Raw genomic sequence first — 25,638 nt, forward strand, 5'->3', positions numbered from 1 at the left:
TCCCCGCGCCGTCTTCCCATTAGTCTTCCTCTTCCTCTTTCCCCCGCCCCCCGAGCTGGGGACTCGCTCGAAGGAGTATGGGGGCGGGATCAAGCACGTCACCTCTTCCTGGTTGGTCTGAGGGCGGGGTTCAGCCCCTCGGTTCGAATTTCTGGGCTTTCGTAGGATACCAAACTGCCAATTAGGGCCGAGCCCTCAGCCGGGACAACGGAGGTGGGTACTCTGGGGCACGCCCAGGAGGCCGAATGTGTGATTGGGTGAAGAAGACGTCCGTCATCTTAAGTACTGCATTTTGATTGGGCCATCGCCTGAAGGTGTGGCCCGGCAGCCTTTAGCTCGCAGATGGCTTTTCTAGGGTTTTGTTGGGGATGCGCTCCGTATCCTGGGCCTCCTGCGGGCTGGCAGCGAGTTTGTTTGGTCCACTTGTGTGGCCTTATTCCCTTGGGTCGGTCCCAACCAGGAGGGCGCACATCGAAAGAGGGAGAGACAGGGAGGAGGCTGCGGCCTCCGCAGCCGTTCCCCGACCTCTTGCCCGGTCGCCGCAGGCGCCCCGCCCAGCCCCCGCAGCCGGATGTTGTGATTTCTCTCCACCCACTCGGCCTAGTCTTCCCTTGGCCTCTGCTGCCTTATAAGGCAGCGCTACCACCCCTAGACGTTGGGATGAGTTCACACCCGTTATACAGGTGGGGAGATGAGGCGCCGGACGTCAAGTGGCTGACTCCAGCCCGAAGACTACGGAGAAAACAAGGCTGAAATCTTACAACTAATCAACACCTTGTAGCTTAACACCCCACTTCCTCCACCCCCCACTTCACGCAGCAGGAAACGGGCTTGCCCAAATTCCGCGAGTAAGGCAGAGCCGGATCCATCTAGGCTTCTCTAGTCCCTCTTCATTCATTCATCCGAAAACACTTACTGAGCAACACCTCTGTGCCAGGCACCAAGCCAGGTGCTGGAGAATACAGTGATGGCAGCAAGATAGCCAGGCTCCCTGCTTACTTGCTAGAAGTGGAGGGAGCTAGTGAGGGCCGGGTGAGATAGAGGTAATCATTCTGTAAATAACAAATAGATAGTTTCAGAGAGTGACAACTGCTCTTGGGACGTTAAGACAAGATAGAGTGTGTGACACTCTCAGTGTGTGACATTGGAGCGGATCCAGTAGAAGCAACAGCAAACGCAGAGGCTCTAAGCCAGACTAAGTGGTGTTTCAGGGAATAGGAGAAGGCGTCTGCAGCTTCTGGGCCCAGTGGTCTGAGATGAGACAGAAGGAGCAAAGGCACTAGCTAGGTCATGGAAGACCGTGAACACATCCAGGAGGTTGCAATGTTTTTGGTAAGTGAAATGTGAAACATTTGAAAGAATGATTTATATTTTAAAAATATCACTCTGGTGGATTCCTAGGGGGCCAAGAGTGGAAGCAGAGCAGTCAGGAGGTTACAGAATTCCAGGAGAGCGATGGCGGTGGCCTGGACTAACAAGGTGGCAGTAGAGATGGAGAAAAGTGGATGGATCTAGGATCTAGGGAGTTAAGATAAGTACCTTAAAAGAGGGAAACCCTCCTGGCTAACACGGTGAAACCCCGTCTCTACTAAAAACACAAAAATTAGCCAGGCGTGGTGGCCGGCGCCTGTAGTTCCAGCTACTTGGGAGGCTGAGGCAGGAGAATGGTGTGAACCTGGGAGGCAGAGCTTGCAGGGAGCTGAGATCGCTCCAGCCTGGGCGACAGAGCAAGACTCCGTCAAAAAAAAAAAAAAAGAGGGAAATCCAGGGGCCAGTGGAACATAGGGCAGTTGCCTCACTTAGTGAAGGCTGTTGTGTCCAAGTGAAATCTGAAGATGCAGTGAAAATGGGCGGGTTACTGGAGTAGGGAGGGAAAGAGCCTTCTGGACAGAGGGGTATCACATGTTCAAAGTTCTGAAGAGGAAGTCAGGAAGGGCTCCTGTGTTCAGCACCTAAGGGCAGAGCATCCAGCTAGAGTTTAAAGGTACACGATGGGGTGAACATGGGGGGCAAGAAATGAGGCTGAAGTCTTAGGAGGAGCCTGGATCAGGGAGGGCCTTGGGAGCCAACTAAGGAATTTTGGACTTCATCTTGAAGGTGGTGGGGAACTGTCAAGGAGGTTTTTAGTACGGTGATCAGATTTGCTTTCGTAGAGAGCTCTGGGCTGCACTGTGAAGGATAAGCTGATGGGAGGGGCTGGCTTGTTGTTTTAGTTCCCAGCATCTGAAGCCCTTCCCATTTGAGAAGAATCCTATGAGATGTGGAGGCAGGCCCTGCCTTCAACTAAGGAAATCAAAGAAGGGAGGTAGAATTTTTTCTCCCAGGTCTCTGGTAGCTGGAGCACAATTCCGATGTTTCCAACCAGGTCTTTGAATCTAGAGCAAGTGAGCAGCACAAGACATCGAATTCATTGTGCAGGCCGTGGAGGTTGGGGGAGGGAAGGAAGGCAGTCAAGCTAGGCCCTTCCTGGGGGAGGGGGATTCAGCAAGCCCCCCAGGCTGTCCTGCCCATTCCTCATCTGTTTAGTTACCCAGAATTGGCTTCCTTGTCTGCAGGCCAAGTATCCTAAGACAGGTGAGAGGCCTTTTAGAAGGAACTTTTAGAGAGAGGAATGATGGTGCCCTATGCTGGGGCAGTGGCCAGGACATGCAGACAGGTGGACAGATGGAGACCTGGCATGTAGCTGGCATGAACAGGACATGGCAATAGATAAGAGGTGAAGAGAAGATGTCACTCAGGAAATTTGGTTCCAGCTCTTCAAGCCATTTTCTACCTGCAGCGAAAGTGATTTTTTTTTTTTTTTTTTTTTTTGAGGCGGAGTCTTGCTCTGTTGCCCAGGCTGGAGTGCAGTGGCACTATCTCAGCTCACTGCAAGCTCCGCCTCCTGGGTTCACGCCATTCTCCTGCCTCAGCCTCCCGAGTAGCTGGGACTACAGGCACCTGCCACCACGCCCGGCTAATTTTTTTGTATTTTTAGTAGAGATGGGGTTTCACCGTGTTAGCCAGGATGGTCTCAATCTCCTGACCTCGTGATCCACCCATCTCGGCCTCCCAAAGTGCTGGGATTACAGGCTTGAGCCACCGCGCCCGGCCGAAAGTGATATTTTTAAAAGGGAAAATTGGCTAAGCATGGTGGCTCATGCCTGTAATCCCAGAACTTTGGGAGGCCAAGGCAGGCTGATCACCTGAGCTCAGGAGTTCGAGACCACCCTGGCCAACATGGTGAAACCCCATATCTACTAAAATATAAAAAATTAGCCGGGCATAGTGGTGCGCGCCTATAGTCCCAGTTACTCGGGAGACTGAGGCATGAGAATCGCTTAAGCCCTGAAGGTGGAGGAGTTTGCAGTGAGCCAAGATCATGCCAGTGCATTCCAGCTTGGGCAACAGAGGGAGACTCCATCTCAAAAATAAATAAATAAATAAATAAAAGGGAAAATCTGCCACCAACCATCTGAGATGAGCGTGTCTAGGAATTTATCTTACAAATATCATTGCGCTTAGTCTGGTGCTATTCATTGCAGCATTCTCCAAAAAGATGCATTTTTTTTTTTTTTTGAAACAGAGTCTCATAAAAAACACAAAAATTAGCCAGGAATGCTGGCCTGAGCCTGGAATCCTAGCTACTCGGGAGGCTGAGGCAGGAGAATCGGTTGAACCCAGGAGGTAGAGGTTGCAGTGAGCCGAGATTGTGCACTCCAGCCTGGGTGACAGAGTAAGACTCTGTCTCAAAAACTAAAGGAGTGTCTGGATAGATTAGGTTCTGCTGCAGTAACAATCAATCTCAAGTTTAAGTAACCTAAAACAATAAAAGGTCATTTCTCACATGTACTACATGTCCAAAACAGCTTGTTGGGTGGTGGGGTGGCACTACACATAGTAGTCACTCAGGGCCCAGCATAATAGGGGCTTCATTGCAATTTCTGCTTCTATAATGGCAGGTACTAAAAGGAAATAGGAATGTGGTAAATCATACAATCGTCCTTAAAGCTCACACCCAAAAGTGACACAAGTCACTTCTGCTCACATTTCATTGGTCAAAGCAAACTACATGGCCACAACTAGCTTTTAAAGGGTGGGGAGAAGGGCTGGTGCGGTGGCTCATGCCTGTAATCCCCGTACTTTGGGAGGCCAAGGCTGGTGGATCACCTGAGGTCAGGAGTTTGAGACTAGCCTGGCCAACATGGTGAAACCCCGTCTCTACTAAAAATACAAAAAGTAGCCAGGTGTGATGTTGCACACCTGTAGTCCCAGCTACTCGGGGTGCTGGGGTGGGAGAATCGCTGGAACTCAGGAGGCGGAGGCTGCAGTGAGCTGAGATCATTCCACTGCACTCCAGCCTGGGAGATAGAGTGAGACTCTGTCTCAATAAATAAATAAATAAAGGAGTGAGGAGACACAACATTACTATGGCAGATTATATTTTCTGAAGATGAGTGTAACAATGCATTCCCATCCCACAGGCACTCCTGCAATGGAACCTTGCCACCCCCACAGCAAGAGATAGAGTTTAATTTCCCTCCCCTTGAATTTGGTCTGACCTTAATGACTCCTCTTGTCGTCGGTAGAATATGGTGGAAATGATGCAGAGTGAAGTCTAAGGCCAGGTCAGAAAAGGCCATATGGCCTGGCTCTCATAAAATGCTGGCTTTCCAGAACTGTCCTCTTGGGCTGTTTCCTCAGAATCAGCTGCTGCTGTAAGAAGCCCTAGCCAAATGGAGAGGCCACACGTGTGTGCTCTGCTATGGTTGACAATCCCAGCTGAGCCCAGGATGCTGGGATGATCCAGTCGTCCCACCCCAAGCACCAGACATGTGAGTGAAGAAGCCTCCGCCCCTGGCAATTTGAGTCACCCTCAGCCATTCAAGTATCCAGCTGAGGCCCCTGGCATCTTCCCCGCTGAGTCCTGCCTGAATTCCCAACCCACAGAATCCATGAGCATAATAAAGCAGGCCACTAAGTTTGGAGTAGTTTGTAATGCAGAAACAGGTACCTGGCATAACTACTATAGGCCTGGAAGGAGAAAAGAACTGGAAATATTTGGTGAACAACACTAACAACCACCACAGACAGTTTTGCTCATATACATGTTGGCCACTTTGGGAAGGCCACGTGAGGCAGCAGAAGTGCTGTTCGCATCTGGGAAGGGGTAGTTAAATGGCTGGGGACGGGGGCAGGAGGGAGGTTTTTCACCCTATTCCCTTCTGCACCGTTAATCTTGTATCGTGTGGCTGCATGGCCTGTCTTAAAAACTATCAGCTGGATCCTGTCACTCTCTTGCTCAGAACTCTCCAGTGGCAGACTGCGGTAGGCAACCTCCAGGGTACCCCTGCTGCCAGGGATCTCTGTTTCTTCCTGGTATTCACACCCTTGAGATCCCCTTAAGTGTCAGGTGGACCTCCTGACTCACTTTTTTTTTTTTTTTTTTTTTTTGAGATGGAGTTTTGCTCTCCTTACCCAGGCTGGGGTGCAATGGTGCGATCTCAGCTCACTGCAACCTCCACCTCCTGGGTTCACACAATTCTCCTGCCTCAGCCTCCTGGGTAGCTGGAATTAAAGGCGCTCACCACCACGCCTGGCTGATTTTTTGTATTTTTAGTAGAGACGGGGTTTCACCATGTGGCCAGGCTGGTTTGGAACTCCTGACCTTGTGATCTGCCCGCCTCAGTCTCCCAAAGTGCTGGAATTACAGGTGTGAGCCACCACACTCGGCATTTTTCTTTTTCTTTCTTTTTTTTTTTTTTTTTTTTTTTTTGAGACGGAGTCTCACTCTGTGGGATTCTCACTCTGCTGCCAGGCTGGAGTACAGTGGCATGATCTCCACTCACTGCAACCTCCGACTCTGGGGTTCAAGCAATTCACCCGCCTCAGCCTCCTGAGTAGCTGGGACTACAGGTGCGTGCCACTACGCCCAGTTAATTTTTGTAGAGATGGGGTTTCACCATGTTGGCCAGGCTGGTCTTGAACTCCTGACCTCAAGTGATCTGCCCATCTCGGCCTCCCAAAGTGCTGGGATTACAGGCGTGAGCCACCGGGCCTCACCTGCGCCCGGCCTTTTCTTTTCTTTTTTTTTAAGACAGAGTCTCGTTCTGTCGCCCAGGCTGGAGTGCAGTGGTGCAAGCTCAGCTCACTGCAACCTCTGCCTCCCGGGTTTAAGCAATTCTCCTGCCTCATCCTCCCAAGTAGCTGGGATTACAGGCACTGCCCACCACGCCTGGTTAATTTTTGTATTTTTGGTAGAAATGAGGTTTCGCCATGTTGGCTAGGCTGGTTTCAAACTCCTGACCGCAGGTGATCCACCTGCTTCAGCTTCCCAAAGTGTGGGATTATAGGCGTGAGCCACTGTGCCCAGCCACATTTTTTTTTCTTTTTTTTTTTTTTTTTTGAGACGGAGTCTTGCTGTGTCACCCAGGCTGGAGTGCAGTGGCCGGATCTCAGCTCACTGCAAGCTCCTCCTCTTGGGTTCACGCCATTCTCCTGCCTCAGCCTCCCGAGTAGCTGGGACTACAGGCACCCGCCACTTCGCCCGGCTAGTTTTTTGTATGTTTAGTAGAGACGGGGTTTCACCGTGTTAGCCAGGATGGTCTTGATCTCCTGACCTCATGATCCGCCCGTCTCGGCCTCCCAAAGTGCTGGGATTACAGGCTTGAGCCACCGCGCCCGGCCATTTTTTTTTCTTAAGAGACAGGGTCTTGCTCTGTCACTCAGGAGTGCAGTGGCGCGATCACAGTTTACTGCAGCCTCTACCTCCTGGGCCCAATCGATCCTCCTACGTCAGCCTCCCGAGTGGCTGGGACTACATGCGCGTGCCACCATACCCAGCTAATTGATTTTTTTGTAGAGACAGGGTCTCCTTTTGTTGCCCAGGCTGCTCTCAAACTCCTGGCTCAAGCAATCCTCCCTCCCTGGCCTCCTAAAGTCTTGGGATTACAGGCGTGAGCCACGGCACCCAGCTTGACTCACTTCCAATGGAAAAAATGCAGCCAAGGTGATGGAATGTCATTTCCAACATGAGATTCCTAAAAGATTGTGGCTACCAGCTTAGGTAACTCCTCTTGCTCCCTCACTGGCTCAATCTGAGAGAAGCCAGCTGTTATGTCGTGAGATGGAGAGACCTATGTGGCAGGTGACTGATGTCTCTAGCCAGCAGCTTTGTAAGTGAACTTGAAAGTGGATCCTTCCCCCAGCAGCCTCAGCTGACCCTCCGATGCAGCCTCATGAGAGATGCTGACCCAGTGGCACTCAGTTAAACAGTGCCAGGTTCCTGACCCATAGAAACTGTGACCCATAAATACCTTTTTTAAAAAAAGAATTTATGACTGGGAATGGTGGCTCATGCCTGTAATCCCAGCACTTTGGGAGGCCAAGGTGGGTGGATCACCTGAGGTCAGGAGTTCAAGACCAGCCTAGCCAACATAGTGAAACCCCATCTCTACTAAAAATCCAAAAATTAGCCAAGTGTGATGGTGGGCACCTGTAGTCCCAGCTACTCAGGAGGCTGAGGCAGGAGAATCCCTTGAACCCAGGAGGTAGAGGTTGCAGGGAGCCGAAATCATGCCACTGCACACTCCAGCCTAGGTGACAGAGCTCCATCTCAAGAAAAAAAAAAAAAAAGTTTAATTGATGTGAGGCTGGCCCACATGAGAGAACTAGAGTTGTCACTGAAATCAGTCTACATAAATGTCATTTTAAGCTGCTAAATTTGGGGACAATTGGTTATGCAGCCATAGACAATTAATACGCTTCTCATTACACTTAAACAATAAAACCTCCTTAAAGCTGCAGTGAGCCATGATCATACCAGTGCACTCCAACCTGGTAACAGAGCAAGACCCTGTCTCAAAAAAATAAATTAAAAAAAAAACCCTCCTGTAGTCCCAGCTACTTGGGAGGCTGAGGTGGGAGGATCACTTGATCCTAGGAGTTCAAGGCCAGCCTGGACAACAACATTGTGCGACCTATCTCTACAAAAAATAAGCAATTAAAATGTTAAAAACCCTATATTCTTCCCTGTGGCCTACAATGGCCCAACTTGATCCGGGCCCTGTTTCCCTCTTCAGCGTTATTTCATGCCATCTCCCTCTCGTTCGGTGTGCACCAGCAGCCACACACTGACCTTCCTGCATCTGTCAGGAACTGCACTGTCCAATATGGTAGCGCTTAGTCACATGTGACTACTTAAATTAATTAAATTTGGCTGGGTTCAGTGGCTCATGCCTGTAATCCCAGCACTTTGGGAGGGCGAGGCGGGTGGATCACCTGAAGTCAGGAGTTCAAGACCAGCCTGGCCAACATGGTGAAACCCGTTTTTACTAAAAATGCAAAAATTAGCCGGGTGTGGTGGCAGGCACCTGTAATCCCAGCTACTTGGGAGGCTGAGGCAGGAGAATCACTTGAACCCGGGAGGTGGAAGTTTCAGTAAGCTGAGATTGCTCCATTGCACTCCAGCCTGGACAACAAGAGTGAAACTCCTTCTCTTTCTCTCTCTCCATATATATATAAAATCAAGTCCAGGCACAGTGTCTCATGCCTCTAATCCCAGCACTTTGGAAGGCAGGAGGAGGATCATTTGAAGGCAGGAAGAGGATTACTTCTGAAACAGGAAGAGGATCACTTGAACCCAGGAGTTCAAGACCAGACAGGGGAGCAAAGTGAGACTCCATTTTTCCAAAAAAAAAAAAAAAAAAAAAAAAAATGCTCAGCGTGGTGGCTCATCCCTGTAATCCCAACACTTTGGGAGGCCGAGCTGGTAGTTCACTTGAGCCCAGGAGTTCAAGACCAGCCTAGGCAACACAGCAAAACTCTGTCTCTACAAAAACTACAAGCCAAGCATGATGGCTCAGGCCTGTAGTCCCAGCTGCTCAGGAGACTGAAGTGAGAAGATGGCTTGAGCCTAGTAGGTTGAGGCTGCAGTGAGCTATGATGGCACAACTGCACTCCAGCCTGGGCAACAGACCGAGACCCTGTCTCTCAAAACTAACAACAAAAAAATCAAACTTCAGTTCCTCAGCGACACTGGCCACATTTCAAACATTTCAAGTGCTCAATAGCCCTATGTAATCAGTGGCTACTGTATTAGACAACAGAGACAGAGAACACATCCATGATCACAGAAAGTTCTCAGATGGCACTGGTCTGGAAGAAAGAATGGCTTTTATTTGTGTAAAGACTCTATCTTGGCCGGGAGCGGTGGCTTATGCCTGTAATTCCAGCACTTCAGGAGGCCGAGGAGGGTGGATCACCTGAGGTCAGGAGTTTGAGACCAGCCTGACCAACATGGTGAAACCCCCGTCTCTACTAAAAATGCAAAAAAATTAGCTGGTATGGTGGCACACATCTGTAATCCCAGCTACCTGGGCAGGTAAGCCCAGCTGTAGAAAGACAGAAGCCAGGGAAAGGGGACCGTGCCTTTCTGCTCTGGTCTAAAGGAGTTGGTGGAAGACAGCCAGATGTGCAAGAAGATCTGGGGACAAGTGTGCAGAAATTAGAGAGAAAAATGTATCCACATTGGAAAGTTTCTTTGTACACTTCTATGGACTGAGCTCCAGCCACACGCCAGGTTCTGCCTTTTCACATGCAATCCCATTCAAACACCTCAACAAGTCTACCAGACAGCATGAGTGCCCATCCCTCCCTACAGAGGTGTGGCAATGCAGATGGAGACAGGCTGAGCTTCTTAGCTGTCATCACACTGCAGGGCGGCGGCCAAGGTGGGAGTGGAAGGCTTCCTGACTCAAGTCCAGTGCTTCCCTACCTTGCTTCTAAGGTCGGTATTTTCCTGTCCTTTAAACTATTGACTTACCCATCACAATCACATGAGGGGTTTGTTTTGCTTTGTTTTGTTTTAGGAACTTCCTGGTAACAGTGCATGAACTCTGGCAGCATAAGTTAGGACTTTTGGTTGCAACTAAAATTGGCTTAGGCAAAAAAAGGAATTTTGGGGTTCAAGTAACAGAAAAGCATAGGGCGTGGTTCTGACTTCAAACGTCTCTGGATGCTGGGTCTCAAATGGTGTCATTCAAAATCTGTCTTTTTCTTTTCTTTTTTCTCTTTTTTTTTGAGATGGAGTCTCGCTCTGTTGCCAGGCCAGAGTGCAGTGGTGTGATCTCGGCTCACTGCAACCTCCACCTCCCTGGTTCAAGCAATTCTCCTGCCTCAGCCTCCCGAGTAGTTGGGACTACAGTTGCACGCCACCACGCCTGGCTATTTTTTTTTTTTTTTTTTTTTTTTTTTTATAGTAGAGACGGGGTTTCACCATGTTGGCCAGGATGGTCTCGATCCCTTGATCTCGTGATCTAGCTGCCTCAGCCTCCGAAAGTGCTGGGATTACAGGTGTGAGCCACTATGCCCGGCCCAAAATCTCTCTCTTCATACCCTGGCTCTGCTCTTTATTTCATTTTTTTTGAGACGGAGTCTTACTCTGTTGCCAGGCTGGAGTGCAGTGATGCAATCTCAGCTCACTGCAGCATCTGCCTCCCGGGTTCAAGCAATTCTCCTGCCTCAGCCTCCCAGGTAGCTGGGATTACAGGCACGTCACCACACCCAGCTAATTTTTTTGTATTTTTAGTAGAGGCGGGGTTTCACCATGGTGGCCAGGCTGGTTTCGAACTCCTGACCTCAGATAATCCATCCGCCTCAGCCTCCCAAAGTGCTGGGATTACAGGCGTGAGCCACCGTGCCCAGCGTCCATATGCTGTCTCTGCTTTTAATCTTTATTATCTTTATTCTCAGGTAGGTTCTCCTTTTGAGATGTTAAAGATGGCTGCCAGCAGCTCCAGGCTCATTTGCTAGGAATGTGGCAACCTCCATGGAAAGAGAAAGCCTCTAGCTTTATAATTTCAGCAAAAATCCTGGGGCTGCCTCTCACTGGTTTGATGTGGGTTAGGTGTTCTTTTTTTTTTTTTTTCTTTGAGATAGGGTCTGGCTCTGTCGTCCAGGCTAGAGTGCAGTGGTGCCGTCTTGGCTCACCGCAACCTCTGCCTCCTGGGCTCAAGCCATCATCCCACCTCAGCCTCCTAGGTAGCTAGGACCACAGGCGTGTGCCACCACACCCAGCTAATTCAGGTGTTCATTTTCAACGAACCGCTGAAGACAGGCAGAGGTGGTGTTCTGATTGGCCAGGTCTAGATCAAATGCCCACTCCACCCTCAGCCAAGGGATGGGGTAGGCTTTATTTTATGTATATTGACGCAGAGTGGGGAGGAGCGATTCCCCAAAGAAACACTGAAGGCCATTTCTAGAAGCAGGGAGAATGAATGGTAAACAGGAAATGATAGACGTCCATCACTGGCTCTCAAATTGTGTTTCACAGCTGTAGCCACCTTGAATTTTCTGGAAGTCAAAGAAGAGGCAGTAGAAATTGAGAGAGATGGAGAGATTTGAGAAATATTCAAATATTCAAATATTTGAAAAATATGGTGCAGTGGCTCATACCTGTAATCCCAGTACTTTGGGAAGCTGAGGTTGAGGAGATAGCTTGTGTCCAGGAGTTTGAGACCACCTGGGGAACATAGTGACACCTCACCTCTACAAAAAATTTAAAAATTAGCTGGGTGTGGTGGTGCACGCCTGTATGCCAGCTACTTGGTAGGCTGAGGTGGGAGAATCGCTTAGAGCCTGGGACGTTAAGCCTGCAGTGAGCCATGATCATGCCACTGCACTCTAGCCTGAGCAACAGAGTGACACCCTGCCTCAAAAAATAAAAAAGAAAGAAAAGAAAAAAATATATATATTTATATATATTTGAGACAGAGTCTCACTCTGTCAGCCAGGCTGGAGTGCAGTGGCATGAACTTGGCTCACTGCAAGCTCCACCTCCCAGGTTCACGCCATTCTCCTGCCTCAGCCTCCTGAGTAGCTGAGACTACAGGCGCCTGCCACCTGGCCCGGCTAATTTTTTGTATTTTTAGTAGAGACAGGGTTTCACCGTGTTAGCCAGGCTGGTCTCGATCTCCTGATCTTGTGATCCGCCCGCCTTGGCTTCCCAAAGTGCTGGGATTACAGGCGTGAGCCACCATGCCCGGCCAATAAAGTAGCCTTTCACCACCACAACTGGGGAGGGGTGATCACAAAATGAAACTGGGAGGGGAAGAGAAAGGGAGATGGATGTTGAATATCCAAATGCCCATTAATGTCCACCTCACACCTCATCTCACACTCCCTACAAGGCTCCCTATGCTCACCACATTCCCCATTTGACATGCTGCATTCAGGCTTCTATGCAGTTGTATTACTCACTCTGCCTCAAACCCCTACTTGGGGCAAAGACCTGTTCAAAAGGCCCCTTCCATTTAGAGGAACAGCTGCGTTCTCCCCAAGAGGAAGGAGCCAATGTGGGAGTGGCCTTAGGGCCAAGGTCTATACTCAGGTGCAACCAAGAATTGACAGAGCCGCTCACGCCTGTAATCCCAGCACTTTGGGAGGCCGAGACGGGCGGATCACGAGGTCAGGAGATCGAGACCATCCTGGCTAACACGATGAAACCCCATCTCTACTAAAAATGCAAAAATTAGCCGGGCGTGGTGGCGGGCGCCTGTAGTCCCAGCCACTCGGGAGGCTGAGGCAGGAGAATGGCATGAACCCGGGAGGCGGAGCTTGCAGTGAGCTGAGATCGCGCCACTGCACTCCAGCCTGGGCAACAGAGGGAGACTCTTATCTCAAAAAAAAAAAAAAAAAAAAAAGAATTGACAGAGCCAGGCATGGTGGCATGCACCTGTAATCCCAGCTACTCAGAAGGCTGAGGCGAGAGGATCACTTGCACCCAGGATTTGCTGGCCAGCCTGGGCAACTTAGTAAGACCCTGTCTCTTTAAAACAACAACAAAAAAAAGGTGACAAAGGTGCTTTCGCTTTAATGACTCGTCAATATATCTAATAGTTTCACTTTCATCATGGAGTTAACAGCTGTCACATCAATGACTTTGAAACCAGTGGTTGGAAGGATGCCCCTCCTCTACTGCCCTCCTCTTTCTGCGTTTCTGTTCCAAGAAGTCTTCCACAGCCTGCCTATCTTCCAGCAGAATTAATACATTGCTACGTTCTGTTTTCATTTCCCATAAATTACTTATGGGATAACTTAGGACTGTAACTGAAAGTGACAGAAGTCCACTCAAATTGGTTTTGTTGGCTCATATAACTGAGAAGTCTTTTTTTTTTTTTTTTTTTTTTTTTTTTTTTTTGAGATACAGTCTCACTCTGTTTCCCAAGCTGGAGTGCAGTGGCACAATCATAGCTCACAGCATTCTGGACCTCTGGGCTCAAGCAATCCTCCTGCCTCAGCCTCACAAGTAGCTGAAAGTACAGGCACGTGCCACCACGCCTGGCTAATGTTAAATTTTTTTGGAGAGTTGGGATCTCACTATGTTGCCTACATCAGTCTTGAACTCCTGGGCTCAAGTGATCCTCAAGTGATTCCCAGCCCCGCAGAGTGTTGGGATTACAGGCATGAGCCGCTGTGCCTGGCCATAACTGACCAAGTCTTAAGGATACTTCTAGTTTTAGGATCTAGGCTGTCAAAGTCATGAGAAATCAGTCCATCAGTATTAGTTCTCAAATGTTGTATAACAAATCACCCTAACTTGTGGCTTAAAACAACAACATTTAATGATGATTTATCACAGTTTCTGATGGTCGGTTTTGCCTTGAGGTCTTTCACAAGATTGCAAGCCAAATATCAGTCAGGGCTGCAGTATCCACTTCCAAGGCAGCTCATTCATGTGGCTGTCAAATTGGCACTGGCAGTCAGCAGGGCGCTTTACCTTCTCCCTACATGGGCTTCTCTGCAGGGCTGCATGCGTGTCCTTAGAGTGTAGTGGCTGGCTTCCTTCAGAGTGAGCAATCCAAGAGACTGAGGCAGAAACTGCAATGTCTTTTATGACCCGGGTTTGGAAGTCCAACACCCTCACTTCTGCCATATTCTTTTTTTTTTTTTGGTAGACAGTCTCTGTTGCCCAGGCTGGAGTGCAATGGTGCGATCTCTGCTCACTACAACTTCTGCCTCCTGGGTTCAAGTGATTCTCCTGCCTCAGCCTCCCGGGTAGCTGGGATTACAGGCACGTGCCGCTACACCCAGCTAATTCTTGCATTTTTCATAGAGACGGGGTTTGGCCAACATGTTGGCCAGGCCAGTCTTGAACTCCTGACCTCAAGTGATCCGCCTGCCTTGGCATCCCAAAGTGCTGGGATTACAGGCGTGAGTCACTGCACCCAGCCACTTCTGTCATATTCTAAAGGACACACTGAACAGCCCTAACTCAATGTGGGAGGACACTATACAAAGGCATGAATCCTAGGTGGTGAGGATCAATGGGGACTGTCTTTGAGGCCGTCTGCCACAGCATCCCTCCATCCTTTCTGCCCTGTTTGCTCTGCTTTTCCTATGTGTAGGCTTCATTCTCAAACAGGCCCTCCCTAGACAGTGACAAACGTGATCATCAACGTGTTCAGACCCACATGCTCTGTGCTTAGTAACCCCAGTGCAAGTTTTTTGCTTTCCCAAAAGTTCTGGCAAAAGTCCTAAACTAGCACTTTAATTGGCCTAAGTTGTGTATATGCTTATCTCTGAACCAATCACTGTGGAGTAGAGATGTCATGCTCTGATTGGCCAGACCTAGGTCCATGCCATGCCCTGAATGGCCAGACCTAGGCCACACCCATAGCCCTAGTTCTGAGGGTAGAGCTGGCAGCACTAGAGCCCATGGAAGAAGTAAGAGAGGAGTCATTGGCCGGGCGCGGTGGCTCAAGCCTGTAATCCCAGCACTTTGGGAGGCCGAGACGGGTGGATCACGAGGTCAGGAGATCGAGACCATCCTGGCTAACCCGGTGAAACCCCGTCTCTACTAAAAAATACAAAAAACTAGCTGGGCGAGGTGGCGGGCGCCTGTAGTCCCAGCTACTCGGGAGGCTGAGGCAGAAGAATGGCGTAAACCCGGGAGGCGGAGCTTGCAGTGAGCTGAGATCCGGCCACTGCACTCCAGCCTGGGCGACAGAGCGAGACTCCGTCTCAAAAAAAAAAAGAGAGGAGTCATTGTTAAAGGAAAAATCAAAGTGTCATTACCGAACCAGGACAGATACTGGGCAGCACATGTGCACCCCATCTTCTCTTGTGTTCCAGCTGCATATCTTAGTGCCCCTTGGTTTAGCACTTTTCTCATGAAATCATTTGCTTTCTTGCCTCACTTCCTGTGGTTGGTAGAATGCTAATATGGCCCCAAGATCTCTACCCCTGGTGCTTGCACACTTCCCAGTTATTCTGTTAAACATGAATGTAGATGCTTCTGTGAAAGAATTTTGCATATGTAATTAAAGTCCCAAATTGACCTTAAAATAAGGAGAATGGCAGGGCCAGGTGCGGTGGCTCACGCCTGTAATCCCAACACTTTGGGAGGCTAACGCGGGCGAACCACGAGGTCAGGAGACCGAGACCATCCTGGCTAACACAGTGAAACTCCGTCTCTACTAAAAATACAAAAAATTAGCCTGGTGTGGTCGTGGACACTTGTATTCCCAGCTACTCGGGAGGCTGAGGCAGGAGAATGGTGTGAACCCTGGAGGCGGAGCTTGCAGTGAGCTGAGATCGTACCATGCACTCCAGCCTGGGGGACAGAGCCAGACTGTGTCTTAAAAAAAAAAAAAAAAGGCCGGGCGCGGTGGCTCAAGCCTGTAATCCCAGCACTTTGGGAGGCCGAGACGGGCGGATCACGAGGTCAGGAGATCGAGACCATCCTGGCTAATACAGTGAAACCCCGTCTCTACTAAAAAATACAAAAAAATAGCCGGGTGAGGTGGCGGGCGCCTGTAGTCCCAGCTATAGGGAGGCTGAGGCAGGAGAATGGCACAAACCCGGGAGACGGAGCTTGCAGTGAGTTGTGATCCAGCCACTGCACTCCAGCCTGGGTGAAAGCGCGAGACTCCCTCTCAAAAAAAAAAAAAAAAAAAAAAAAAAAAAGGACAATGACTTTGGTGGGCCTGACCTAATCAAGTGAGTTTTGTTTGTTTGTTTTTGTTTCTGATTTTTTTTTGAGACGGAGTCTCACTCTGTCGCCCAGGCTGGAGTGCAGTGGCATGACCTAGGCTCACTGCAAGCGCCACCTCCTGGGCTCACATCATTCTCCTGCCTCAGCCTCCCGAGTAGCTGGGACTAAGGCGCCCACCACCACACCAGGCTAATTTTTTGTATTTTTAGTAGAGACAGGGTTTCGCCATGTTAGCCAGGATGGTCTCGATCTCCTGACCTTGTGATCCGCCCACCTCGGCCTCCCAAAGTGTTAGAATTACAGGCGTGAGCCACCGGGCCCCGCCATGTGTCTCCTTTTAAGAACTCACCTGGGCCAGGCACGATGGCTCAGGCCTGTAATCCCAGCACTTTGGGAGGCCAAGGTGGGCAAATAACGGTCAGGAGATCCAGACCATCCTGGCTAACACGGTGAAACTCCATCTCTGCTAAAAATACAAAAAATTAGCTGGGCGTGGTGGCATGTGCCTGTAGTCCCAGCTACCCGAGAGACTGAGGCAGAAGAATGGCGTGAACCCGGGAGGCGGAGCTTGCAGTGAGTTGAGATGGCGCCACTGCACTCTAACCTGGGCGACAGAGTGAAACTCCATCTCAAAAAAAAAAAAAAAGGGAGACACATGACCAGAAATACAGGCCTCAGGGAGCCGAGGATAGCCCCTGGCTGACAGCCTGCAAGGAAGTAGGGACCCCATTCCTGCAACCATAAGGAACTGAATTCTGCAGACAACCTGAATGAGCTTGGAAGTGAATCTTCCCCGCATAGGATTTTTAAACTACGGAGTTGTGAATTAGTAAGTGGGTACCGGCCGGGCACAGTGGCTCACGCCTGTAATCCTAGCACTTTGGGAGGTCGAGGCGAGTGGATCACCTGAGGACAGGAGTTCGAGACTAGCCTGGACAACATGATGAAACCCTGTGTCTACTAAAAATACAAAAATGAGCTGGGCATGGTGGTGGTTGCCTGTAATCCCAGGTACTTGGGAGGCTGAGGCAGGAGAATCGCTTGAACCTGGGAGGCAGAGGCTTCAGTGAGCCGAGATCGTGCCATTTCACTCCAGCTGAGCAACAAGAGTGAAACTCTGTCTCAAAAAAAGAAAATTAAAAAAAAATTGAAAATGGGCATTGTTGTAAGCTGCTGAGTTTATGGCAATTTGTTACATGACAATAGAAAACGAACACACTTCGCAGTGGACTCCAAGATGCCCGTGAAAGGGAGCTTCTCTTTGATCTCCTTAACCTCCTCATCTCCACAGGACCCAGAGCACAAGAACGTCCCTTCTCCTGCTTCTAGTCCCACCGTCTAGAAAAAAGAGAGGAGGAGCCCAGCTCTTCATCATTCCACCCCCACCCACTAACTCCCAACTTCCTGGCCCTCAGCGGGTGACCAAGGAAGTCGGTCCACTTGGCTTTCCATAAACAGCCTGTGCCCCACCAGGCTCAGGGGGGCAGCTTGACCAATCCCTATTTCCAAGACCTTTGGCCAACCCTATTGATCTGGACTCCTGGGCAGGCAGTTGGACCAACGGACAGACGCCATGAGGGCTCTGCTGCTCCTGGGGTTCCTGCTGGTGAGCCTGGAGTCAACACTTTCGGTGAGTGCTGTGGGAACCAGGATTGTCCCAGGATGGTCCTGGGGTGGGGGCCGTCGCTATCACAGCCATGGTCTCTGCTCATGACCTGTGGGTTCAGGTGACTAGAAGGCCTATGTGGAAAGGTGAGGCCAGCCCCGAAGGCCCAGGCAGAGGAGACAGACAACCAGACTGGGTGGATACAAGGGCACAGCCTACATTTCTGGGGGAGATGGGCCTTAAGAAGACAATGGGAGGAGGTAGAAAGGGTTTGGGTCTTGGGAGGAAATCTCTGCATTTCTGGGCTGTGAGAGGAAGCTGCAGACTAGCAACAGATCGGTGGCAGGCTATGACTTCTAGGCAGTTCCCTGCCTTCTTCTCTCCCTTGTAGATTCCACCTTGGAAAGCGCCCAAGGAGCATAAGTACAAAGCTGAAGAGCACACAGTCGGTAAGTGGCTCCTCCTCCTGAGAACCCTTGGGTGGGGATGTGTATGGTGTGGCATGTGCAGTCTCAAGACCATCTAGTCTTGTGCCTACTTGGTGCTAGGTCTTATGCCCATGGGCACCAGAGTGATCGTGAGCTGTGTGATCCTTGAGGGCAGGGCATAACTGTGTCTAAGTGCCCACGAGCCTGGCTCAGAGCAGGTGCTTGAGATATGTGCTGCTGGTGCCATCACACCTGGGATCCTGCCAGCCTTCCTCAGTTTCCCCAGCTTTTCCCCTTCTTTTCCTTTCACCAGTATGTCTCGTGGGCATCAATCATGCCACACAGAGGCCAGGACCTTCAATGGGCAAGGAAGGATCAAGAGTTGGTCTCTGGCATTTGAATGCCTCTGAATCCCAGCTTTATCACTTATGAGCTGGGTGACTCTGGGTGAGAATCAAATCTGAGTTCTCCAAGCTTCAATTTCCCCTTCTGTGAAACCAGGTTGATAATAGTAAACCTCTTGGGGTTGTTGAGAAGGAAAACCCATGTGAGGCATTCAGCCCATCACCTGAATGGAATGGTGCATGGAAATGCTTTCAAAATATTAGCTTTTACTGGCCGGGCACGGTGGCTCACGCCTGTAATCCCAGCACTCTGGGAGGCTGAGGCGGGCGGATCACGAGGTCAGGAGATCTAGACCATCCTGGCTAACATTGTGAAACCCCGTCTCTACTAAAAATACAAAAAACTAGCCGGGCATGGTGGCGGGCGCCTGTAGTCCCAGCTACTCGGAGGCTGAGGTGGGAGAATGGCGTGAACCCGGGAGGCGGAGCTTGCAGTGAGCCGAGATCGCGCCACTGCACTTCAGCCTGGGCGACACAGCGAGACTCCGTCTCAAAAAAAAAAAAAAAGCTTTTATTATTAAACTACCTTTTAGATGAGGGGTACCTGCCATTTCCCCCTTCCTCAAGCCCTGCCATAGCTCCTCATTGCTTTCATTCTTCCAGACACTAAATTACCTAGAGGTCAGGCATGGTGGCTCATGCCTGTAATCCCAGCACTTTGGGAGGCCAAGGCAGGTGGATCACGAGGTCAGGAGTTCGAGACCGGTCTGGCCAACATGGTGAAACGCTGTCTCTACTAAAAGTACAAAAATTAGCCAGGCATGGTGGCATGCACCTGTAGTCCCAGCTACTTGGGAGGCTGAGGCAGGAGAATTGCTTGAACCCAGGAGGATGAAGGTTGCAGTGAATGAAGATCACACCATTGCACTCCAGCTTGGGCAAACAGAGCAAGATTCTGTCAAAGTGCTGGGCAACAGAGCAAGACACCGTCTCAAAAAAAAAAATAATAATTTACCTAGAGCATGCCACATAGCAGGGCCTGTGAACCAGATGGACCCTAACCTGGTGGGCCTGACTTGGTGGGGTTGAGTCCCTAAGCATGGCATTGAGGCCCAGCACATTCCAACCCTGGACTCCCTCAGCCTCCTCTCTTCACCCCACACCCAAAAGTTTCTCCTCTCTCTTGCCTTACCCAACCTTGGTGCCCTATGCTTGCCTAATGCCCTGCCTAGTGTCCCCCTCCTCTCTGTCCATCCATCCCATTTGCATCTTTTTTTCTTTTTTTTGGGGGGGGGATGGAGTCTCGCTTGGTCCCCTAGGCTGGAGTGCAATGGCGCCATCTTGGCTCATTGCAATCTCCACCTTCTGGGTTCAAGCAGTTTTCTGCCTCAGTCTCCCGAGTAGCTGGAATTACAGGAACGCACCTTCATGCTCAGCTAATTTTTGTATTTTTTAGTGGAGATGAGGTTTCACCATGTTGGCCAGGCTGGTCTCAAACTCCTGCCCTCAGGTGATCCACCCACCTCAGCCTCCCAAAGTGCCGGGATTATAGGCATGAGCCACCGTGCCCAGCCCCCATTTGCATCTTATAGGTTCATCTCAGATCCATTTCCATTTACTGTCCTGGTTCTGGTTTGGTACTTGGCAAGTGCACTTTGCCTTTAACAAAATAGTGGCAGAAGCTTATTAAGCAGGTACTATGTGCCAGACACTGCTCAGCATTTCACAGCATTATCTCATGAAGCCTCACGACAATTCCTCTGAAGAAGACACAGGCAATTCTCATTATTCGCGGTGATTATGTTCTGTAAAATCACAGCGAACATTGAACTGGCAAACAGTATTAGGTTCCTGTGAGCTTCTGGTCACAACATTCTCATCAACCAACAGTATATAATCTCGTTTTATGTGTGATTCTGTTTAAAGACGTTTTATTTAATATATGTGTTGCTGATTCATCAATGCTAAGCTGATGGCACTATAGCTCACACCTGAATGAAGTGTATCTAACACACGCTTTCTCCCGAAGGTAGCCTTCTTGTGCTTAGGAACTATACAACTCTTGAGCAGGAGGCTCAGGGGCCATTTCCAAAAGCAAAATCCCCAGCAAAAGCACAAAGTGTGAAAAACGTTGCGCTACGTAGATTGAAAAGGACACTCGTTCAATACGACAGCTGAAACAAAAGCAGCAGTGTGACGCCTTGTTGAACCTTAACTGGGAGTGTGCAAATTTTTTTACTGCTCTGTGCATGTCCACAAATGGCCATGAAAGCATTTCAAGTATTGACTTGGGAGTTACAAATAAAATTTAGCAAGTAGGCATGTTCTCAAATATAGAACCAGAAAATAATGAGGATCAACTGTAGTATTATTACTGCCATTTTTCAGATAAGGAAACCAAGGCTCAGAGTGGTTAACAGTGACCTCAACGTTCAACAAGTATTATTAAGTGCCTGCTTTGTGACAGGTGCTCTTCCTGGCCTTGGGACCGCAGACTTACCCACGGTCACGCAGCTAGCAGGTGGTGGAGTCAGGAGTCTACTCCAGCTGTCTGAGTCCTAAACCTAACTTTTTTTTTTTTGAGACGGAGTCTCTCTCTGTCACCCAGGCTGGAGTGCAGTGGCGTGATCTCAGCTCACTGCAAGCTCCACCTCCTGGGTTCACGCCATTCTCTTGCCTCAGCCTCCCAAGTAGCTGGGACTATAGGCGCCCACCACCATGCCTGGCTAATTTTTTTGTATTTTTAGTAGAGACGGGGTTTCACCGTGTTAGCCGGGATGGTCTCAATCTCCTGACCTCATGATCCGCCTGCCTTGGCCTCCCAAAGTGCTGGGATTACAGGCTTGAGCCACCGCGCCCAGCTCTGAACCCAACTTTTAAAGCAGAAAGTGTTTTCGATGCACAGCGGCCTTTTTGAGGGTCTGTCCTTTTCCCAACCAGACCCTGAGGGGCAGTGCCTGCACAGTTGAGTACAGGGGAAGTCCTCAGGGAGTGTGTTGTCCCTGCAGTTCTCACTGTCACCGGGGAGCCCTGCCACTTCCCCTTCCAGTACCACCGGCGGCTGTACCACAAATGTACCCACAAGGGCCGGCCAGGCCCTCAGACCTGGTAAGACTACGCAGAGGAGTTGGAGCAGGGGACTGGGAGACATGGGCCCTGGCTGTCCTTCTGTCTAAGGAACTCTGCTCAGAGAGAGGGGGCTGTGATAGGGGAGGGTGGGCCAGGCCCCTGGGCAGAGCAGGGAAGTCTTGTCTCTTTCTACAGGTGTGCTACCACCCCTAACTTTGATGAGGACCAGCGATGGGGATACTGTGTGGAGCCCAAGAAAGTGAAAGGTGCTACACACAGCCTCTGGGGTGGCCCGGGGCTCTCTCCTCCCGCCTCATTACTCTCCTGGTATCACCAGACCCCACACACCTGGGATTCTGGGCCCAGCCCCTTCTCTCCCTCCACAATACCCTTTGGAAGTCCAGAGGGAGAGTTCTGGGAAGGAGTGGTCCCATTTTGCAGGTGGGTAAACTAAGCCTTGGAAACTTGGAGTATCAAGGTCACAAGGCAAGTAGGTTCAAGTAGGGCCTTGGCCCCCAACTGTCTGACTCAGCTCCCTGCTCTTCCTCCCACCGTGTCCATCTCTTAGACCACTGCAGTAAACACAGCCCCTGCCAGAAAGGGGGGACCTGTGTGAACACGCTGAGTGGCACCCACTGTCTCTGTCCACAACACCTCACTGGGAACCACTGCCAGAGAGGTGAGGAGACGCTGAGGACCCGGGCGGGGGTGCTGGGGGACGGGGGCGACCCTGGGCCTGCAGAAGAGGTCGCTGGGTACCAGGAGACTTGGCATGGTCCTAGACTCTCCTGAGACCACTGTCCCTCTTTGTCCCCAGAGAAGTGCTTTGAGCCTCAGCTTCTCCGGTTTTTCCACGAGAATGAGATATGGTATAGATCTGAGCAAGCAGCTGTGGCCAGATGCCAGTGCAAGGGTCCTGATGCCCACTGCCAGCGGCTGGCCAGCCAGGGTGAGCAGATGGTTGGGAACGGGCCAGGGAGGAGCGTCAGGAAGACAGGCTGGCAGGAGGCCGGGTGGTGTGCCAGGAAAGAGAGCTCTCTGGGGGGCTCTTTAGGCCCAGGGGTGGCTCACTGAGTTCCCTCCCCAAGCCTGCCGCACCAACCCGTGCCTCCATGGGGGTCGCTGCCTAGAGGTGGAGGGCCACCGCCTGTGCCACTGCCCCGTGGGCTACACCGGACCCTTCTGCGACTTGGGTGAGTGAGGGTCTGGAGGAAGCAGAAGGCCAGCCCCCAGGTGGGACGGGCTTGCCAGGGAGGAGGAGGGAGAGTGCAGAAAGCAGATGAGAGGGCGGCAGGAGAGCCCAGCCCTGGCTGCCCAGGGAGCCCCCTCTCTCCTCAGACACCAAGGCGAGCTGCTATGATGGCCGCGGGCTCAGCTACCGCGGCCTGGCCAGGACCACGCTCTCGGGTGCGCCCTGTCAGCCGTGGACCTCGGAGGCCACCTACCGGAACGTGACTGCCGAGCAAGCGCGGAACTGGGGACTGGGCGGCCACGCCTTCTGCCGGTGCGCCGCGTGGGGCTGGGTGACCCCTCCGCCCGAGGGCCCCGGGCTCCTGTCGCTCTAACGGCGCCCCCTCGTGTGGCTACAGGAACCCGGACAACGACATCCGCCCGTGGTGCTTCGTGCTGATCGGCGACAGGCTAAGCTGGGAGTACTGCGACGTGGCACAGTGCCAGGCCCCAACCCAGGCGGCGCCTCCGACCCCGGTGTCCCCTGGGCTTCATGTCCCACTCATGCCCCCGCAGCCGGCACCGCCGAAACTTCAGCCCACGACCCAGACCCTGCCTCAGTCCCAGACCCCGGGAGGTTAGGAAGCGGGGGGAAGGAGGAGCCGAGAGGGATCTGGGCGGCAAGCTAGATTCCGGCCGGCCGGCCGCGGGCTCCGCGTCCTCAGCCCCGGCTCCTCCACAGCCTTGCCAGTGAAGCGGGAGCAGCCGCCTCGCCTGACCCGGAACGGCTCAGTGAGCTGCGGGCAGCGGCTCCGCAAGAGTCTGTCTTCGATGACCCGCGTCGTTGGCGGGCTGGTGGCGCTACGCGGGGCGCACCCCTACATCGCCGCGCTGTACTGGGGCCACAGTTTCTGCGCCGGCAGCCTCATCGCCCCCTGCTGGGTGCTGACGGCCGCTCACTGCCTGCAGGACCGGCGAGTACCCGCCCGCCCAGCGCCGCCCCAGGGACCGCGGCTCCTCAGTCTCCCAGCGCTGCTTCCAAGCTGCACCCGAACCCGTGCCCTACCTTCTCCCGCCCCACCCTTCTTTCCACGCCCCTCCAGAGCTCCCGGGGAGGAATCTGGAACACGAGATGGGGTTCGGGAGCAGGGGGCTTCCCCAGAACGCTTGTGGCCAGGTCTGAGCGTTCTGCCTCTCCCCTACCCGCCCGCAGGCCAGCACCCGAGGATCTGACGGTAGTACTCGGCCAGGAACGCCATAACCACAGCTGCGAACAGTGCCAGACGCTGGCCGTGCGCTCCTACCGCTTGCATGAGGCCTTCTCGCCCGTCAGCTACCAGCACGACCTGGGTGCGTGGGGGCGCCCCGCGGGGACGGGAAGAGAGGATGGGCCCCCGGCATCCCCGCCTCACGCTCCTCTCGGCCCGGGTTAGCTCTGTTGCGCCTTCAGGAGGATGCGGACGGCAGCTGCGCGCTCCTGTCGCCTTACGTTCAGCCGGTGTGCCTGCCAAGCGGCGCCGCGCGACCCTCCGAGCCCGCGCTCTGCCAGGTGGCTGGCTGGGGCCACCAGTTCGAGGGTAGGCACAACTGCTAGGGGCAGGGTAGGAGAGGAGGCCTTTGATCACTGGGTTAGGCGGGAGAAGCCCGCGACTGTGTTATCATTCCGGGTGCCTACAGAATGGGTGGCGCTGACCTGATGGGTTGTGAGAATGTGTAGGGCCACCCAGGGCCTGGGATTCACTGCTGGGATCCCCCAAATCTCCTGGGGATACAGGGATAATCGAACTTGCTCTTGGTTTCCTCTGGGCGCCAGGCTTCTGAGTCCAACTATGACGCTGACCCCGCGCTCCGGGCTAGTGTGGGAGCCACGTTCTGCGACTCTGGATGGGTGGTGGGGGTGGGGTTTCTGTTTCCGCCCCGCCCATTCAAATCCTGGCTCTTCCCTGGACCTCAGCTTCCTTGCCTATGAAATTGAATTAATGGCATCTCCTTCCCCTCGGGCTTGCTGCAAGAGAGGAAGGGCATGAGTGGGTTTAGAAGCGCCTGGCGCAGCTTCGTCCATCGTCCGGGCGGCGAGCGTTGTCAGATGGGGTGTGAAGAAGGCGCTCGGTGTTCGCAGGGGCGGAGGAATATTCCAGCTTCCTGCAGGAGGCGCAGGTACCCTTCCTCTCCCTGGAGCGCTGCTCAGCACCGGACGTGCACGGAGCCTCCATACTCCCCGGCATGCTCTGCGCAGGGTTCCTCGAGGGCGGCACCGATGCCTGCCAGGTGAGCCCTTAGCCCGGTTGGCGCCCTTCCCCGAGGCCGTCAGGCACAAATCCCAGGTCCACAGCACTGAGCTGCGTGTTTCCGACCCAGGGTGATTCCGGAGGCCCGCTGGTGTGTGAGGACCAAGCCGCAGAGCGCCGGCTCACCCTGCAAGGCGTCATCAGCTGGGGATCGGGCTGTGGTGACCGCAACAAGCCAGGCGTCTACACCGATGTGGCCTACTACCTGGCCTGGATCCGGGAGCACACCGCTTCTTGATTGCTCAGGGACTCATCTTTCCCTCCTCGGTGATTCCGCAGTGGGAGAGTGGCTGGGGCGTGGAAGGCAAAATTGTGTCCCATTCCCCCAATGCGGCCAGCTCCGCGCCAGGATGGCGCAGGAACTCAATAAAGTGCTTTGAAAATGCTGAGAAGAAAAGCTCTTTTCTTCATGAGTCCCGCCGGGAAATGCCAAGACAGAAAAGCGATTTACAGCTTCTCCACAGCTCTCAGAGAACAAAGTCTATGAGATCTTAACGTGCAAAATCCAGATGCCGGTCCAGCTAATGTTTACTGAGCCTAGGATACTGTGTACCAAGCCCTGTGCAAGGAGAACCTGCATGTTATTCCTTATGAGAAACTCACTAACATTTTGTTTACAGAGCAATAGTTCTCAGACCATACACTAAGATCACTTGGGGGTGTTTTTGAGCCAATCTATGCCCAAGTTCCACCTTAGACCAATTAAATCACTATGTCTAGGGATGGGGCATGGGTAGTGGTATATTTTCAAAACTCCCCA

General features: G+C 52.0%; 1 protein-coding gene across 5 annotated transcripts; it reads left to right on the forward strand.

Moving 5' to 3' along the window:
• Nucleotides 1-2: 2 nt before the first annotated feature.
• On the forward strand, nt 3-25,264 carry F12 (coagulation factor XII). 5 transcript variants are annotated; one of them, XM_037992642.2, is made up of 17 exons: nt 3-1,332; nt 4,684-4,814; nt 8,510-9,766; nt 17,265-17,603; nt 17,971-18,028; nt 21,360-21,459; nt 21,616-21,686; nt 21,989-22,099; nt 22,238-22,369; nt 22,509-22,613; nt 22,759-22,924; nt 23,010-23,227; nt 23,333-23,564; nt 23,804-23,940; nt 24,041-24,167; nt 24,710-24,858; nt 24,949-25,264. In XM_037992642.2, the coding sequence occupies exons 4-17, from the start codon at nt 17,547-17,549 to the stop codon at nt 24,951-24,953; spliced, it is 1,668 nt and encodes a 555-aa protein (XP_037848570.1). In that variant the 5' UTR covers nt 3-1,332; nt 4,684-4,814; nt 8,510-9,766; nt 17,265-17,546; the 3' UTR covers nt 24,954-25,264. The 5 variants fall into 5 exon arrangements, with proteins under 5 accessions (XP_037848570.1, XP_037848569.1, XP_072866581.1 ...); XM_037992641.2 differs by having other exon boundaries at nt 231-1,332; nt 17,522-17,603; nt 24,024-24,167; XM_073010480.1 differs by having other exon boundaries at nt 232-1,332; nt 4,464-4,814; nt 24,024-24,167.
• Nucleotides 25,265-25,638: the final 374 nt, after the last annotated feature.

The sequence above is a fragment of the Chlorocebus sabaeus genome, chromosome 23 (genome assembly GCF_047675955.1).
Source record: "Chlorocebus sabaeus isolate Y175 chromosome 23, mChlSab1.0.hap1, whole genome shotgun sequence".
In the NCBI taxonomy this organism is placed as follows: Eukaryota; Metazoa; Chordata; class Mammalia; order Primates; family Cercopithecidae; genus Chlorocebus; species Chlorocebus sabaeus.

Excerpts from the sequence above, each read along its gene's own strand:
- F12 (XM_037992641.2), top strand. The coding sequence starts at position 17,547 with ATGAGGGCTCTGCTGCTCCTGGGGTTCCTGCTGGTGAGCCTGGAGTCA. Across the intron at positions 17,604-17,970 it reads GCCTGGAGTCAACACTTTCG|ATTCCACCTTGGAAAGCGCC; the intron begins GTGAGTGCTGTG and ends TCTCCCTTGTAG. Across the intron at positions 23,565-23,803 it reads GCTCACTGCCTGCAGGACCG|GCCAGCACCCGAGGATCTGA; the intron begins GCGAGTACCCGC and ends ACCCGCCCGCAG.